Source organism: Amia ocellicauda, chromosome 1 (genome assembly GCF_036373705.1).
Source record: "Amia ocellicauda isolate fAmiCal2 chromosome 1, fAmiCal2.hap1, whole genome shotgun sequence".
NCBI classification, from domain to species: domain Eukaryota; kingdom Metazoa; phylum Chordata; class Actinopteri; order Amiiformes; family Amiidae; genus Amia; species Amia ocellicauda.
Window position 1 is genome coordinate 15,639,981 of NC_089850.1, and position 17,131 is coordinate 15,657,111.

General features: G+C 46.1%; 1 protein-coding gene across 5 annotated transcripts in view; it reads right to left on the reverse strand.

Moving 5' to 3' along the window:
* nhsl1b (NHS-like 1b) overlaps positions 1–17,131 on the reverse strand; it is a 92,752-nt gene that overhangs the window by 3,461 nt on the left and 72,160 nt on the right. For 4 of the 5 annotated variants that reach the window (XM_066693717.1, XM_066693800.1, XM_066693965.1 and 1 more), the window contains exons 3-7: positions 13,734–13,855; positions 10,247–10,442; positions 7,992–8,123; positions 2,611–5,955; positions 357–483 (exon numbers count right to left, since the gene is read on the reverse strand). In XM_066693717.1, coding sequence (XP_066549814.1) covers positions 357–483; positions 2,611–5,955; positions 7,992–8,123; positions 10,247–10,442; positions 13,734–13,855 — 3,922 coding nt within the window. The remainder of the gene's footprint in view (positions 1–356; positions 484–2,610; positions 5,956–7,991; positions 8,124–10,246; positions 10,443–13,733; positions 13,856–17,131) is intronic. The other variant, XM_066693877.1, reaches the window with a different exon arrangement.

The following is a 17,131-nucleotide window of genomic DNA, read 5'->3' on the forward strand; positions in this document are numbered from 1 at the left end:
ACCATTATATGGGAAATTACGGCTCTCTGTTGAGAATATACGCCAGTGTCTACCTACATCTGTGCAAGTGTCTGTGGGTTTGTGTGAAAAGCATGTATCCGCTGGCTGACAGGGCTGAGGGAAGGGGAGTTACTTTGCTGAATAATGTATGATTCTTTGCTTCATTTACTTGGTGAACATGCAGTGAGGGAGAGAATGGGGATTGTTGTTTGAGAGAGAAATTACAAAAGGAGCATCCAGACAGACTTAAGCCGTTGAGATCGATGGAAAAACAGAAAATGTGGCCGTGCAAGGTGATTTCTTGGGAGTTAAAAAAGGAAAAGGAAGAAAGAACCACCAGGGCAGAGATGGGCTACCTGTGAATGGCTGCAAACAGATCCTCCGTCGTCCTGGGTCGTGTTGGTGTCACCATCTCATCCGGCACGTCTCCACTACAGGAGGGCACAGGTGAGGACTGGCCAGCATTTGACTCAAACACCTCACCTGTCAGGAAATAAACACTGTGTTAGAAAGTAGAATTACTAAGCAGCTGAAAAGTCAAAGAGCTGAGAGGTTCTGCGGTCTCTAATCTGCCACGAAGGGGAACTACTCTGAATTTTGGTCTTCTTTAGTTCTAGCTATGTATCCATCTTAGCAGCTGTGCCTCAGCAGCTGCAGGCTATGTGACGTCCCAGCCCCGCTCTCTGCCCCGCTCAGTGTGCACCTGGCCTTTCCAATCACAGAGGGAGGGAGGCAGGCAGCTCGAAAAACTTGCTGCAGTCAGATGCAGGTGCAGGGTAGGTGGTGGTGGGAGGGGGGGTGCTGCTGGTAGCTGGAGGGACACCTGCAGCCCAGGAAGTCCACCGCATACTCAGAGCCTGCTGAAACGTGTGAGCCCAGACACTCGGAGGACTGCCTTCAGGGGAGGGGGGTGCTGGGCTGTTCAGATACCCTATTCTGGGAGGATCCCGTCCCTTTTGTTTGGGGATGACCCTTTCCAAAGGCAGAAGGAGCCGCCAACCGAGGAAAACAAAGGGATGGAAGGATCTCCCGGTGGAGGGTGTGCCGATAGGATGTGTGGGGGTGTGTGGTCGGTCACAGTGTAATGGTTTAGTCTGGCCTACAGGGAAGTCAGAATACTACTGGCCTCCCCCCATTCTTACAAACCACAGGGAAGCAGCCAGGGCTCCTAGGTATGAATGGAAGTGATGCAGGTTAAAACTAAAACTAAAACCTGAGAATATAAAGCTTAAATAAATAGGAAATAAATTATTATAAGCACTGCATCACACAGACATGTTTTACATTATGTATGTACAAGTACATATATATATGTGTGTATAAATGTGTATATACACACACAAACAACATAAATCGAGTGTGTGTGTATATATATATATATATATATATTAAACCCCTCAAATTAAGTATTAATTTAGTTTAGTTACATCAAAATTGGGTGAACGGTGTAGGAATTACACCCATTTTTGTGTGGTGTTCCCCTCAATTTTAGGGGCTCAAAAGTATTTGGCCAAACTAACATAATCATTAATTAAATTGTGAGTTTCAATACTTGGTTGCAAATCCTTTGCAGTCAATGACTGCCTGAAGTCTGGAACCCATAGACATCACCAGATGCTGGGTTTCTTCCCTGGTGATGCTCTGCCAGGCCTGCACTGCAGCTGTCTTTAGTTCCTGCTCATTCTTAGGGCATTTTGATTTCACTTTTGCCTTCAGCAAGTGAAATGGTGCTCAGTTGGATTCAGGTCAGGTGATTGACTTGGCCATTCCACTTCTTTGCCCTAAAAAAGTTTTGGGTTGCTTTCGCAGTATGCTTCGGGTCATTGTCCATCTGCACTGTGAAGCGCCGTCCAATGAGTTTTGAAGCATTTGGCTGAATCTGAGCAAATAATATAGCCCTGAACACTTCAGAATTCATCCTGCTGCTTTTGTCAACAGTCACATCAATAAATACAACGGAATCAGTTCCCTTGGCAGCCATACATGCCCATGACATAACATGCTTCACAGATGAGGTGGTCTGCTTCGGATCATGAGCAGTTGATTTCTAAGGCAAAACTGAAGGCAAATCACCAAAAGAACAAGCAGGAACTAAAGACAGTTGCAGTTCAGGCCTGGCAGAGCATCACCGGGGAAGAAACCCAGCATCTGCTGATGTCTATGGGTTCCAGACTTCAGGCAGTCATTGACTGCAAAGGATTTGCAACCAAGTATTTAATTTAATTCATGATTATGTTAGTTTGTCCAAATACTTTTGAGCCCCTAAAATTGGGGGGGGCACATATAAATATCCTACACTGTTCGCCCAATTTGGATGAAAGTCTACAACTTAAAGCACATCTTGATTGTTTCCTTTTAAATCCATTGTGGTGGTGTACAGAGCCAAAATGATGACAACTCTGTCACTGTCCAAATATTTATGGACCTAACTCACAAATACACACATGTATGCTTTTTGGTGTTCCTATACATAATTACATAAATATTCATACAATATATACAAACACACATGTTGTTCTATGACTATTAATTGATTTCAATATGTATCTTGGTGTAGTTGAGTCCATTTGGCCAGTAGAAACCATTTATTTCTGCACCAAAACTACTCACCATTTTCTTCGTCTTTGGAGCTGATGGACCCTGTGGTGCTGCTGGCTCCATCGCCGTCTGAATTGTTCTTGTCATCTGAGAGGGTCTGCTCGTCCTCCTGGTCGTCGGGGGACTGGAGCACATCCCTGCTCTCCTCGGACAGACTGAAGGCCTCAGACGTCTGTGCCACGGGCATGGAGCTTCCAGAGTCTGTTTCCTCTTCGCTATTGACCTGCCTCAATGGGCCATTGTCTAGTTCGTCATTCTGGGTTGTAATGGAAACTCCGTTTTGAGGACTTAGTGCCTGTGTGACATCTGCCTTACTGGAGTGGACCTTCTCTTCTCCTGAGACTGGCTGGGCGTGGTCCGGCAGGGGGACAATCAGAGATAGTTTGGGTTTCTTTAAGGTTACCGGTGGCTTCTCCTTGTTGGTGTTGCCCAGAGGGGTTTCAGGTGTCTGGGATTTCATGTCAGATTCAGCTGCGTCTCCGTGGACTGCGGCAACAAGCCAAGGCTGATGGGTGGACCCTGAGTAGATATGCAACTTGTCCTGAAAGGGTGGCTTTTCTGGCTGACCATTGCTAATGACTTGGTCTGATGCTGTGTCAGAGAAGACAGTGTCCACAGAGAGGCTAGGTTGCCCTTTTTTGACTGGCGTCGGCACCTTGTGTAAACTGTTTGTGTCAGGGCTCAAAGGGGGCGTCAGCTGCAGCGAAGGAGGAGGTTCTTGTTTTCTAGGCTTCTCTGGTGTTAAGGGCTTGTGGGATCCAGATACATCTTGTATTTCCTGAGGATCGCAAGGGATTGTTTCCAATTTTTCAGGCTTCTTGATAGACCTCAGCTGCACCATCTGCAGGGCTTTAGGGGTAATCAGAGGCATTAGAGATTTTCCAGCTTCTCCTGGTTGATTGGAGGAGGGTCTTTTACCCATTGTGAGAGAACTGTCCATGCTAGAAGCTGTTGCAGGTTTCATAGCGTCTTTAAGGCCTTTAAGGTTGAGCGGTGGGGCTGGTGGTGGGACCATGGAAGGTAATGGTGGAGCAGGAGGAGGTGGTGGTGGGAGGGCAAAGGATGGCAAGGGAGGAGGAGGAGGAGGAGGTGGACTGTGGGTCAAACTGGTTGAAAAGTCTAACAGAGCTTCAGGGGGCGGAGGAGGGAAGCCGTAAGATGCGCTGTAAGGGGGCGGGCTCTGAGGCAGCAGCAGTGGGGCTGGCGGGGGAGGGAAATGCTCTGGTGCAGTACAGGCAGACAGGAGAGGGGTTGGGGGAAATGGCAGGTGAGGGGGCGGCGGTGGGGAGGGAGGTGTGCCAGTGGTTTTGGGGGCAGGAACTGTGGGGGTGGGCAGGTCGGGCGCAGGCAGCGGTGGAGGCAGGTGCGGGGGTGGGTTGTTTGCCGTGTCCGAAGTGTTCGACGACAAAGAAGTGGAAGAGGAAGAAACGGACAAGAGGGAGGACTTCCTCTCGGGCACTTTGGGCTTGGACCTCCCGCCGGCTGGGGACATGGACCTCAGGAAGGCGGGCACAGGGGTGCCGGCGGTGGGCGTGTTGGACTGGCTGGAGTAGCCACTCGAGGGAGAGGTCACTCTGTGCACCTTATCAGGGGAGGAGGCTGTCTTTGGCTTGACCGAGGTGTCTTGTGCTTGTGGTAGAGAAATCTGTGAGCTGTGGGGTAATCTGGTACTGAACTCTCCTGGTGCTGGATCAGCGCAGGCAGAGGAGGTGCCTGCGGGTCTCAGCTGGTCACCCGGTGCCGCGCTGTAGTCCATGTAGTAGCCCCAGTGGTCGTACTCCGAGCGCAGGCTGCTGGTCTCACTCTGGGAGGGAGTGACGGCGCACAGGGAGTACACGTTGATCCCGGCGGCCGATGCGCCGCAGCTGCCGGCGCTGACGCTGCTGCTCTGGCTGCGAGAGCGCAGCACCCAGGGGTCATCGTAATCGCTGGAGGGGCTCTGCGAGGGCGAGGAGCCGCTCTTCCCCTTCAGGCCGAGCTGCAGGGACTGCTGCAGGGTGGCGATCAGGGTCTCATTCAGGATCGGTCCATTGGACTTCTTGCCCGGCTTGCGTCTCAGGGAGTCCGTCCTGGCGGGAGGCAGGGGGGGCTTCTTGGACTTCTTCAGAGAGATGCTGCGTGACAGAGACTTGTCGCTGTGCAGGCTGGTCCGGTCATCCTGGCTCTGATGGTCCCTGCACTCGTACATGCTGTGTCTCAGGCGGCCCGTGATGTTGATGCCGTTGTGGCTCCTGGCCTTGAGGCCCGAGTCAATGTGCATGGAGGTGTAGTAGCCGTCGTTGTCCATGGAGTACAGGGAGCTGGTGTCTGTCTTACTGGAGCTTCTCTCCAGGCTGCTGTAGATGTGGTTGATAGGAGTGGAGCAGCTGGAGGTGAGGGGCTTCTTTGGCAGGACGTCCTCAGGTGTGTCGTAAATCCACTGATCGGCAGGAATCGTGCTTCTGCTCTGATAGCTGCCATCTGAGTAGCTGGACTCGCTCCGTGTGTCTCTGATGCTGCAGCGTCTCCCTCCATCCAGAGTGCTGCACTGGGACTCTGTCTCCGTGTTATTGCCGGTGCTCAGGGACACGGCTGAGTCGCAGCGAGAGGGAGTCGTCGCGGGCGTGAAGGAAGGCTGCTGCTCCTCCTTCATGGCCGGCTGGTTCTTGATGCCTGTGGCGCTGAGAGGCCGGTCTGCTGCGTACAGGGAGATTGACTTCAACTGGCTGTTTGATTGTCCCGAGCTCTGCGCCGTGTGAAGGGTGATGATCTCCGCTGACGCCGGGAGCGTAGCGTTGGGGATGACTGTGGTGGAGTAGGTGGCGTGAGGGGAGACCACACAGGCCGGACTTGTGCCTACATCGTTTTGGAAGCTTCGTACTTCCTGGGACTTGGGCCTGGGCAGCGTCCCAGTATTGGGAGTGTTGCGGAGATGGACCACAGTTTCGTCTGCCTGCAGTTTGCCGATTTGCCGAGGCAAGGTGCTCGAGGACATGTCCTCAGGCCTGCAGGCCGCACTGTAGGGTGGGTCAGTCGACTGCAGCGACACCCGCGCTCCCGGTCTAGGCAGACTATGGAAGCGCTGGTCTCTGTTCAGCTGTGGGACGAAGATCACTCCAGCACTGTCGCTGACGGTGGAGATGCTTCCCGAAGAACTGGGAAAGTTGGCCATCTGGGCAGCAATGCCCTGTCCCTTCTGTGCCCGGATCCTCCTCACAGACGGAGGCACAATTTTCAACTCCTCTGTCTGGCAGCTGGAGTCCCTCGTCTCAGACCTGCGCATGGAAGGGTGTCCACTCCCGATTCTCCCCAACGTAGAGTATTGACCCGGGATATACATGGAGTGACCTCGAGTGAAATCACTGCTTCCTTTCCCTGCTATAGAAGAGAAAAACGAGGAATGCAATTTGTAGCACAGCCTTTTCTCGTTAAGCAGAAAAACAAAGGGGGGCGGTTGTCAATCACACTACTCTGCCCCCCTTAGAGAAAACCAATTATTTTGATTTGCTATTGCCCTTTTGAAGTGTTTTAAACCTCTGGGAGTCTTAATGAAAACAGGACCAAAGAATCATAATCTACAAACGGATTCCAATCACGCTTTCTCACAGAATAACTTTGCATTAGAAGTTCCACATGATCCTGGGGATGTATTAGCATTCAGGAAGTGAAACGTGCAGCCTTGATTATGCTGGCCACAATGATAACTGGCTAACTAAATCCAAAAAGATGCACTTTTAAAACAAATCTGTACCTATGGCGGCCCCCACACTTGCACCTAGATCAGTAACTGGCTGAAACCGGCTGTGGCTCGTGCGCAAGTAGGATTCCAGAGCACTGCTCAATCCCGGATATTATTGCTTTGAGCTCAGAGATCCTCTCTCTGTGTAATACTGGTTTTAGATGGAAAAACAGTGGATTACCTTACTGGGTATTTCTTTTTGGCAACCTTTTTAGTAGACTGTGTCAGACAAGAGGTCCCAAATGAGCACCAATAAAACCGCAAGCAAATACGCAGCTTTAATTTGAATATGGCTAAGATAATAGCTGTAACAAAAATGTACAAATGTCAGAGTCTCTCCCATTGTAATACAAAAACACTGGAACAAGAGTATTTGCAGGATTGCCGATCTCTTCAAAACAGAAATCGAGTTTGTTATCCAACGACTCCATCTATCTCATCCTTGCACCACAATGCCGCTACCAAGCAGAAAACTCTCAGAGGAAAACGTCAGGGATTTCTGTCTAGTCATGTTAATTGCTTTTGATCTCTGTCATTTTCCTGCACTGTTAACAAAGCCTATTCAACCCTAAGCTGTTCCACTTTTGTCACAGTTCCCATTGAACTAGGGGGAGGGCTGGGGGCAGGGAGGGAGACTTGATGTCAGTTAGGACAGTTGAAACTCTCAAAATAACAGCTGACAAAAACAAAACAACAAAAACATCCCCGTGAAGGATCTGGCAAAACTGAGAGGGGAGCCACCAAACGCTCCGTCAAATGGTCCATTTCACACCTCTTCCTGGTAATGGAAAGTACATCTGTGGGAATGACTCGTGTGTGTGTTCAGGCCCCGGACACGGCAGGAGGTTAGGCAACAGCTGCACTATTGGATACCTGACACAGCAGCTTATGAAAACAACCCACTTTGACCCACACCGTGATGAGCGCAATTCTGACCCCAAGTCCTGTAAGTTCAGGATTTAGTACGAAAGCCTTGAACGCTAGGCCGTAATGGAAACATGACATGATCTGCCAAAGAAAACCAGGGATTACACAGAGGTTTAGTGACGGGCTGTCTAACACTATTTGGCATGCGATGATTATTATGGTTTTCACATTCTACTACAGATTAGACTATAACACTAACAAACAAACAAACAAACAAACAAAGATATTTAAAACAACAACACGGAAGTAATAAAGTGATTAATGAGGGGGTGCGGTCAGTGAATAGAGGAAGAGACTGTGAGACGGTGTTGAGGCATCCTGATGCCAATTTGATTCCCCCTTTTCATAGCCATGGTTTCAGATTAGCCACATATCAACACACAGTTGCAATCGCAAGGCTTTTGAGTTTGGGGGCTGGGGGGACGAGGACAGATCTCACTGGTGAAGCCATTTGTATGAACTAAATACTCCATAATAAAATCTTGCCATTTTCTTTCTGAATCTGATCCTATATGCAAACCAAGCTCGTCCCACAATTGGAAATCCATTTAGGGCTTGGATCTTAAGACTAGAAAATGTAATTTTTCTTCTTCTTGGCAGTGCAATGTTTCAATCCGGTAAAACTGCACTGTTGCCAATAGAGGCCGTTGGCTATCAGACTGTATTTGTGTGATAAATGGCATTCAGCTAACGAAGCAGGAGAGCTAATGAAAGGGGAGCGACAGAATACAGTACTGATGAGCCGTACCTAGTTCCTTTTGGATGTTGTCAGGGACCCCTGTAATTGTCTTTCTCCTTTTGACTTTCTTCGGACGTCTTACCACAGTGTCAGTGTTAACTAATGACCGCCGGATGCTGGCCTGGCGGTCAAAGGTCTCTCCTGATGTGAGGCAGCAAGAGCAAGCAAACCAGTGGTTAATGACAAGCATGCAACTCATGCACTCTGTGAAACTAAATATAACACACATCAATACATTCATTAACACATGTGCAAGACCCTAATGGCACAGGGCTGGCAGACAGTCTCCTGACTGGGGAGGTCAATTTACTATTAAACTAAAATCTGAGATGAGAATCGGTGTGTTCACTACAGGAGACTGTCTGCCAGGCCTATGATACAGGCTCTGTTAGTGTACAGTTGTAGTTCAACAATGAACCTAAAATGAAAGATGTATGGGATATAGTAGCATTCGTGCTTTTACAAGGCCAGGGTTTCAAAGCTTAAGGATAAACTGCTTAGTTGTTGTTCTTGCTGTTATGGCTGCGGTACCAAACAACACCACCAAATCACAGAGCTCCAGTGGTCAGTCTGGAAATCTGCTTAGACGCAAGGCATGAGATTTAGGCTTCCTAGCACAGAAGAAGTCCGTGACACTGACCCAGAATACCCAAGTAGAAAGATCACAATGAGTTCAGTGACTGTTCTTGAAATTGACTGCAACAATAATCCAGGTAAATGTCCATGTACAGTATAAACAGTATTAATATTTCAACCGTCTACATAAATAATTGGTTTTCAGATAAATAGCTCTCCCAAGCGAATAGACCGAACCAAAATCAGAAAAACATGCCAGTGAGCTGAAAATTGTGTCAAGGAGTTCTCCATTCAGTCTTACTGTTAAAAACAGTTAGGAAGCCAAAAGGTCTCATTTTCAGCAACATGCTGCTTTTCACAGTATCGTATTGACATTACGCTTCATTCTGAGAGTCAAAACTGTAAGACAAGGCAGCTGCCCTTGAGCTTTGAACACCTTCAGTAAACTCTCAACCAGGCCTTTTCTCTGACAACAGTGTCTACATCATGGGTGGCCAACCCTGTTCCTGGAGAGCTGCAATCCTGCAGGTCTCTCTAAATTACCAATCAATGGATACCTTGAATACAGGGACATTTTGCCTAATTAAGACCCACAATTGGTTCAATCAAGCAATTAACAATCTGGATAGAACAAAAACCTGTAGACCCTGTGGCTCTCCAGGACCAGGGTTAGTCACCCCTGAACTATATCATCTGAACACTAATAAGAAACTGCAGTGTTTTATGTAATAATTATATTTTTCAAGAAATACTTTTGACCTTAGCTAAACAATATTTATTAAACTAAATGAATCAGTGCATCACTGTTGCCATGCAGATCCCACTCCCAGGCCCAGGCTTGTGCTACTCTTCAAACTGCATGTGTCTGCTGAGCGGTTTTGCACTAGAATGTCACCTTTACTTTGAGTTTATTATTTCCAAACACAGTCCCTGTAACTGTCCAGAGCACACCTTGTCCACGGCCCCATTCCTCATAGCTGGCTCACTGAGTTAGCCAGATAACTTTCAGGATAACTTGACAGAAGTCTGGCTTTTTCCTTTCCTCAAAGCAAGTTTAAAGTCCAGCTGAGTCAGTTACCATAGGAGCTTGACTTAAATTAGCGGATTAACTGAATCTGGCTGATTAGCCTGAATTAGTTAAACCAGGTACGAGGAATAGGGCCCTGGTGTCCTCATCATACAACAACAACATCATCAACAACAACAATAATAATAATAATAAGCAGAAGAACAAGACTAAGTTACCCTGTAGACATGTAATTCTGTAAACTGCACACTTTTTCTTTTGGAGATTTCCCTTTTTGCATTAGTGTCAAGTTCTCTCTACCTCAGCCCTTTTGTAATGCCATTTACTGCCAATTTCATGGCTACACTAATATAATAAGGGCAGGCAGTGTATTTTATGATTTACACTACCCAGTTCTATCAATGATTGTTGAATAATATCCACTTCATGCTTGCCTTTTATATTTTTATATCCTCAAACAGAGAGGAAGAGGAAGGCTGCACTCACCCAAATAAAAATAAAAAGTAACACTTTCTTCTGAACAATGACAACACACACAGACACACACAAACAGGGGCGAGAATGCAGTGTTGAGAGGCACAGCTGCGATTCAGCCTCCCTGGATCAGAGTTGGCTGCTGTGTGGTGATGGTGTGGGCCGGGTTTGGCCCGGTCTGCCCTACCTGTCACGTTGATGGGGATGATGTCAGCCTGTACCGCCTGGGCCTGCTGACGCATCTTTTCCTCCGGAGTGGGCAGTGGCAGGGACTTGCTCCAGCTGGCCGCCTGCACATTGATGTCGAGCACGTCTCCCAGCAGAGGGGTTTTGGGCCTCATGGAATAAATCAACTTCTCCTCTTCAGTGGACGATACTGTGGACTGAGAGCAGCAGAGACGTAAGGGATGGAGCAAGCGAGAGAGAGAGAGGGAGGAGGAGGATGGGAAGAGAAGGGAGCTGTCAAGCACTCGGCGAATGATGCGGCGCACCAGTTGGTCCACTCATGCACTGTGGATACACTGTCACTGTGAGGGATTTAGACTATCAGATGAAATGTGATGACATTAGCCTGAAGACTTATTCTCTTTGCTTAATTTTTTTTCTAATACTGTAAATTTGTCCTCCAACTCTCCTTTTTTAAGCCTTTACTGGAAGGATTATATCGCAGGGCACAGTTAAATGACAACACTCAACGGGTGACTAGGGGCACTGTTACATTCAGTCCTGTTACAAATGTGTTTTTATATTTCAGCAGTGCAAATAATCTTCAGCAATTTCCAGTGGTGGCATGATCTGAACAACTTTGAATTAAGTGGGGAAGAAAACAAACCTAACCTTAATAATCCAGTAGTGCTTTATAAAAATATGATGACCAAAGGGGTGACACAGACATATGGATTTACCTAGTTCTTTACAAAAATTGGGCTTGTCAATAAAACTTTGTAACACAAGATATTATACGACGATCCCCCAAACACCAAGCTACGCTAGACGTCAATTCAAACAATTTGAAACTGCTTAGCATCACACTTGCAACACATATTTGTAACAACAGTGCTGTTCATTTGTGTTTACCACTTTATATGTAGATGTTCAGACAAACATAAGCTGTCATTGGAAAAATACATCAATAAACAAATCCAAATCCAAAGCGTATTATGTCAGTTCATGATTTGTATTTCATATTATCTCATAAGAAACTGGAATCGACCCAGGTATGGAATCTAATGGTAGCTTTCAACAATATACAGAAAAACTATTTCACATTAAAACACTTTAAGGTAACAATCTGTTCTGTCTACCAGATTCACTAAACTTAATGGAACAGACTTCAGACATCCTGTAGACCACTATTAAAATAACTACTGCCTCCCATCTCAGTGTTCAACTGTACATAACCTGGCATCAGCTCAGGAGTTACATGACTTTCAGCTTGTTCAGTTTAAATCGACAACACATCAAGAAAAGTCACAGATTCTCTAGCCAGGGATAATAGAGACAGTTTTAGATTAATTAAAAAAGAGAGACTTACTTTTATTCAAAGTTCTTCATTGAGAGATTTGCTAGTCTGTTACCAATGTAGAGCTATTTCACAGTGGTTTATAGACCAAATGAAGGCTACAGCTTCCAGTCATCAGTTGTCAGAGGAGAAAACACGGGGGGAGGGAGAGGGGAAAAAATCCCACAAACTGTGGCTTTGTGCTGCTAAAGCTGATGCCATCAGGGCCCACTAACCTACTTTGCTTTGAACTGGTGGATCCTGTCAGGTTATATTATTGTCACACAGCTGCGGCACACAGTGCTGGAGACCACAGCTGCTAGGAAGCTGATACCACGGGAGAGGGGGACACAGGACAGGACAAAGACACTGTGGGGAAAAGGCACTAACTTTGTGGGGAGAGCGCGGAGATGGGCAGTGATCCGAAACGAGAAAGAATCGCACAAAATGGAGCTGTGAACAGCGCACAGTTGCAAACGCATGAGATGGAGCGTACCACGGAGGAGGATGGGCTGCACTGACAGTTCAACTCCCATCGTTTGAGTTGTGAATATGCTTTTATAAGCCACTTCAAAATGGCATGCCTCACCATAATTTTTTGCAAGTCTTACATTTATCAACATAACTAGTTCATGAATAGTAATACAAAACAAAACAAAAATATGCCACTGCTGGACTGTAAGTCCCCAAGGTTTCGTTTCCATCAGATTCTCTGGAATGAGCCTTTATAAATTGCATAGATTCCCAATAGGGTTAATTTGAAGGATGTTAATTAACATAAGCACACAAATTAGCAGTTCAGAAAGCATGCACTCAATTAACATTAAAACAGAAAACCATCAAAAAAATAAATAAAAACAGCATCAAACACACTAAATTGTCAGACAAGTGTTTTGCTCATTATGACAGGCCGACACACCTTGGAAAACCCATCACAGCGTAACCAGGGCTGATTCTAAGGAACACAGACAGACTCAAACACAGAAACAACCTGGGATGTATCTGACTATCTTAGGAGAATGAAAAGGCTTGTGTTTGTTTTCTTTCATCTGAAGAAAAGCTTTGATACAATGATCAAGGCAACCCACCCCTCACAACAACAAAACATGAAAATGGGATTAGCTAGCCATGGGTTTGTAGGTGTACACAGATCACAACACAAAGAGGAGGGTTAACAGGAATGCTGGGAATGGTGGCGGCGGGGGTGAGCAATGCAGGGCACGGTGGAGGGAAGCATTAAGGCTACGCACAGTCACGAAGTGAGGAAAACCCCACTCAGACCTGGTACCTTGTGTCTCCAGGGACTCAAATGACAGCACACAGTAAGGCAAGACTGACTGAGGCAGCCTAACAGACTAGACTGCTGAATGAATAAAGAGAAAGAGAGAGAGAAACAGTGACACACAACAACAACAAAACAACAACATGCGGTTAATGCACAAACAGAGACATTACAATTGGTATCACAGACAAGATGACAAAGTTCAGAGGATGTGTATCCATGCGTAGAAGAAGGACAGATTGTGGATTTCAACACACACACAAACAAGAATAAACACAAAATGATGTTAAGAGGAAGTGGTGGGATTGTATCGGTCGAATCCACTCAGGCAAAAGATTTTCTGCAAGCTGCACTTGTCAATATCACCCCCAGGGGGGCGGTACAATCCTAGCTTTTCATCTTGTCCTACATCAGCAAGTTAGAAGCAATTCATTATTTGGCATTTTAGCCCAACTACATGAAGATCTGATATTTTAGAAAGAGGTCTGAGTTTCCCACATGGTGGAAGATGCAGTCAAAAAAGGTGAGTGGGACAGTGGTCTATGCCATGTATTATATTGAAGAAAACACAGGTCCTGTCTATTTATCCAGGTTTGATATTTCCAGTTTAAACAGGGCTTTTAGTCATATGTGATTACAAGTTTCACCGCCCTCGTGACGCCAGTATGATAAGTAAGGCTATAAATCATGCAGGCAGTGCAACAATGAATTCCAAGTGATGATCCAGCATTTTGTCTAGTAAAGCAAAAATTACAGCAGAAACGAAATCCACTTTGGAGCACCTTTCCTGAGCTCTGCAGCAGGGTGGACCAGTTTTCACCTACCAGACTTCCAGAGACAGTCGTTTGTGTGTTGAAGTATTTGGTGTTTGCAGACAGGGAGAGAGGTTACCTTCTTGTCGTTGTCCTCATGGTCTGGGAGACTGCTGTCCGACAGATTGGAGGTGGAGAAGGTGGGTCCCTGGGAGTAGTACTGGGAGCTGCGGAAGCCATCCTTTCGTAACTTGTCACATTCTAGAAGAGAAAGACCACCTAAATATCACAGCCCTAGATTCAGCTGGGCCTCCCACCCACACCAACAACCTGACTTCATTCATACAGCCATGAAACAACCTTTAGCGTAGTGTCGACCATTACGGTCACCACAGGGCAACAGAGCAATGGTCTTCACGCCACCTTTAGGAGCTGTGGGTTTGAAGTGCCGTGCTTTAGCGGTAATCACTGACCAAGCAGGCTTAAAACAGCAGATGCTACTAACCTTGTTTATCTGGGTAACTCACAGTCTAATCTGTGGTAAACAGGATCTGTGCCACTGGTACCAATTCTTACTGCCGCTCCAGGTGAAGTCTGACGCTAAACCTGTTTTAAAGGCTCTTAAACTCATCACAGCTCAGCCCTGCCCCAGCAAGATGCTCCTTGGGAGGTGCCGGGTGTGTGGGTGTGTGTGTGGGGGTACGGACACATATGGACACATGCATGTTTTGAGCCACGGTCTAGAAATAGTACAGTCCTCCATTTCACCTACAATACACACATCTCTATAACTGCGTGTCCAACATGTTTGAGATTCACGGGCTACACATATGGCATCAAGGGCATGTGAATGCTGCCGGGAAACTGCGAGCTAAGCACTGAGCACTGAGCACTGAAGGTTTTAGAAAGTGAAGCGGCTTGACATGCTGACCTGTGCATTTTCAGCTCAGTGCTCATTTTAATAGGAAACATACGGAGAACACGTGCAGTGTGTGCCACCTCATTGTGCGTCTGGAGATGAGGTTTTTACGGGACATGTGGACTGAATTTTAAGTGTACCACACAGGATGCTGGCATAGCAACGTATAGCCTATGTCCACATCAGTAATATCATTTGCCACTGCTTTCCACATTTACCACACACAAAAACATACCCCATTTACTATGCAAGGGCCACCTCATATCACAAGGATACATTATATATTGGTGAGTATTATTTTTGTTTTATTATATTATATTATTTACATTAGGTACATGGAGAATGCAAAAAAGGCAGCTTCCATGCCAGCGAATAAGACGAGGATTAAGGCCTGGAACGTTGCCTCACACTGAAAAGGCCGTTTGGCACGGCAAGGCTTTTCAACACGTAACACCACGACAAGAGGAGATTAAAAAAAAAAGGACAGTCAAATTGGTTAAATGTCAAGGGATTGTAAACAGTATTACAGTGCTGATTCAATCTAACACAGCCAGGGTTGTGTTGCTCTTATGGGGGATGGATGTGCTAATTTGTAGTGTGTATAACAGTGGTTTGATTCTTACTCATCCCTTCAAACATGAACTAGTTAAACTACTATTAAACAAGAAAGTCGGTGATAAGATAAGAGGAAAAACTCACTGGCAGAAAAATGGTTTACTAAATAACTGACTATTATTTGGATTTAATCAATCAATCAAAAGATTATAATCAAAAGGAAACAGCACAACAGAAAGTCATTGTACTCCCCTTGACAAGGGCTAAGATGTCAAAAGAATAGGGACGAGTAAAAATATCCTTGGACTTCCTCTGTGATTTATTTTTATTAGATTTTTCGGGTAAAACCGACGGTTGAAGCACGCGAGGTCTCGGACAGAAAGACAGAGACCAGTGGACCTGTCTGCCATGGGTTCACAGACCAGCAGCAGCTGCCAGCTTTGAGTGGGACCTCCTCAGTCTTCCACAGCATCACTGGGGACACAGCGCTGTGTACAGGGGGGGATTTGCACAGACAGAGAGCCTTGGTGCATGTAGAGAAGTCCTTCCCTTAGTAAGGAAGGAATGAAAGGGAATTAGATTTGCGACAGGCAGACAGCTGGAGGCATGCGTCTGCCGTCTAAGCCGAGGGGAGTGGAGGTGGGGGGCCAGAAAGAGATACAGTGGCCTTGTAGAATAGAGTCTCTTCTCTAAGTGTGAGAAGAAGCAGAATAGAGATGCGGTTTAAAAAAAAAAAAAAAACACCAGCAGTCTCTAGCATCAAATCGCTTAAACCTCCTATTAGTTGCTAGACATCCTATCATCCTATCAGTGTGATGTACGTAATATGTTCCTGTTTTTACATGCCGAACGATTATTTCAGAAAGTGCTGGCGTGTCCTGTTTCTTTTTTTTTTTTTTTCATTTTGGATTTGATTTGTTGGATGGTTTATATTTGCTGCAGCTGTTCTGTGTTTCTTCTCTGTAACATTTTTTTTTGTGATCTTAAACTTTTCCAATGAATAAATAAAAACAATATGAGTTTTTACAACTGTGTATTAAATCGCAAAGCTGTACAGTGGTTTAACAGTCACTGTTCACAGTGGCCTGAAGCTCCAGACAGTTTAAGGTGCCTGAACAAATAGTGAAGCCACAGGCGGTGAACTTGACAAGCAACAACCACTTGTCGCCTCGTAAAGCACTCGACTTTAGACTTGTGGAGGCCAAGCATTCCTGCGCTGGGGCCCCAAGCGGAGCAGTTAAAGCTGGGATGGAGTGCATTTAAAGGCCTGCTGTGTAAGAGGTGTCCTTCCAGTAGGAGGTGTTAACGTCCGCAACAATGGGAAAGGAGAAAGATGGTTTAACTTCACATCCTCCTTCTGTGCCAGGGTCTCACTGAGGTGCTAACACTGGCACAGTGTGGAGCCCCTGGTCCCCACAGAGTATCACCTCTCCTATTGTAAACCTGTACCCTTGGAAAGGAGCTACTGCACATTCAAGCTGTTTGAGTATGCGTTACGAAGGAGAAATGAAAAGGTCCACTTGATATAATACAAAAGCTTTGGCATAAAAGAGGATGGAGACAGATCTAGATCTTCCAAGCTCCAGCCCAAAGAAACAGCGATTAGTGATTATAAGGCTAAAGGCAGTAAGACATGTAGCTACACGACTGGTTTCAGAGATTACCGGCCGCCTACAAACAAAGCCGGGCGGCGCAGACGGGGAGTGCGAGATCAGACGGTTCTCTGTCTGAGGAACTGGGTCTCTCCCTGAAACGGCATGGGGTGCTGGGCAGCAGACATGTAGAGCACAGGTACTGTAATGTTATTAATGCCGTCCAGCAAGTCTGTTTCAAAAAGCTTTAAAGTAGAACCACAGAGGTCTGGTCGTTCAGAGGCTTACTGTCTAAAGCATCATTTCCTAAAATACTGATTGCCACGTAATGAATGAATTCAACATTGCGTATTTAGAAATAATGTAAACCATTTTTGACATATGCTAATGCAGTATTGATAGAACCACAATTCTATTTTGTTTTATATAAATATGTTCCAACATAAATCAAACAACGTAATTAAATATATG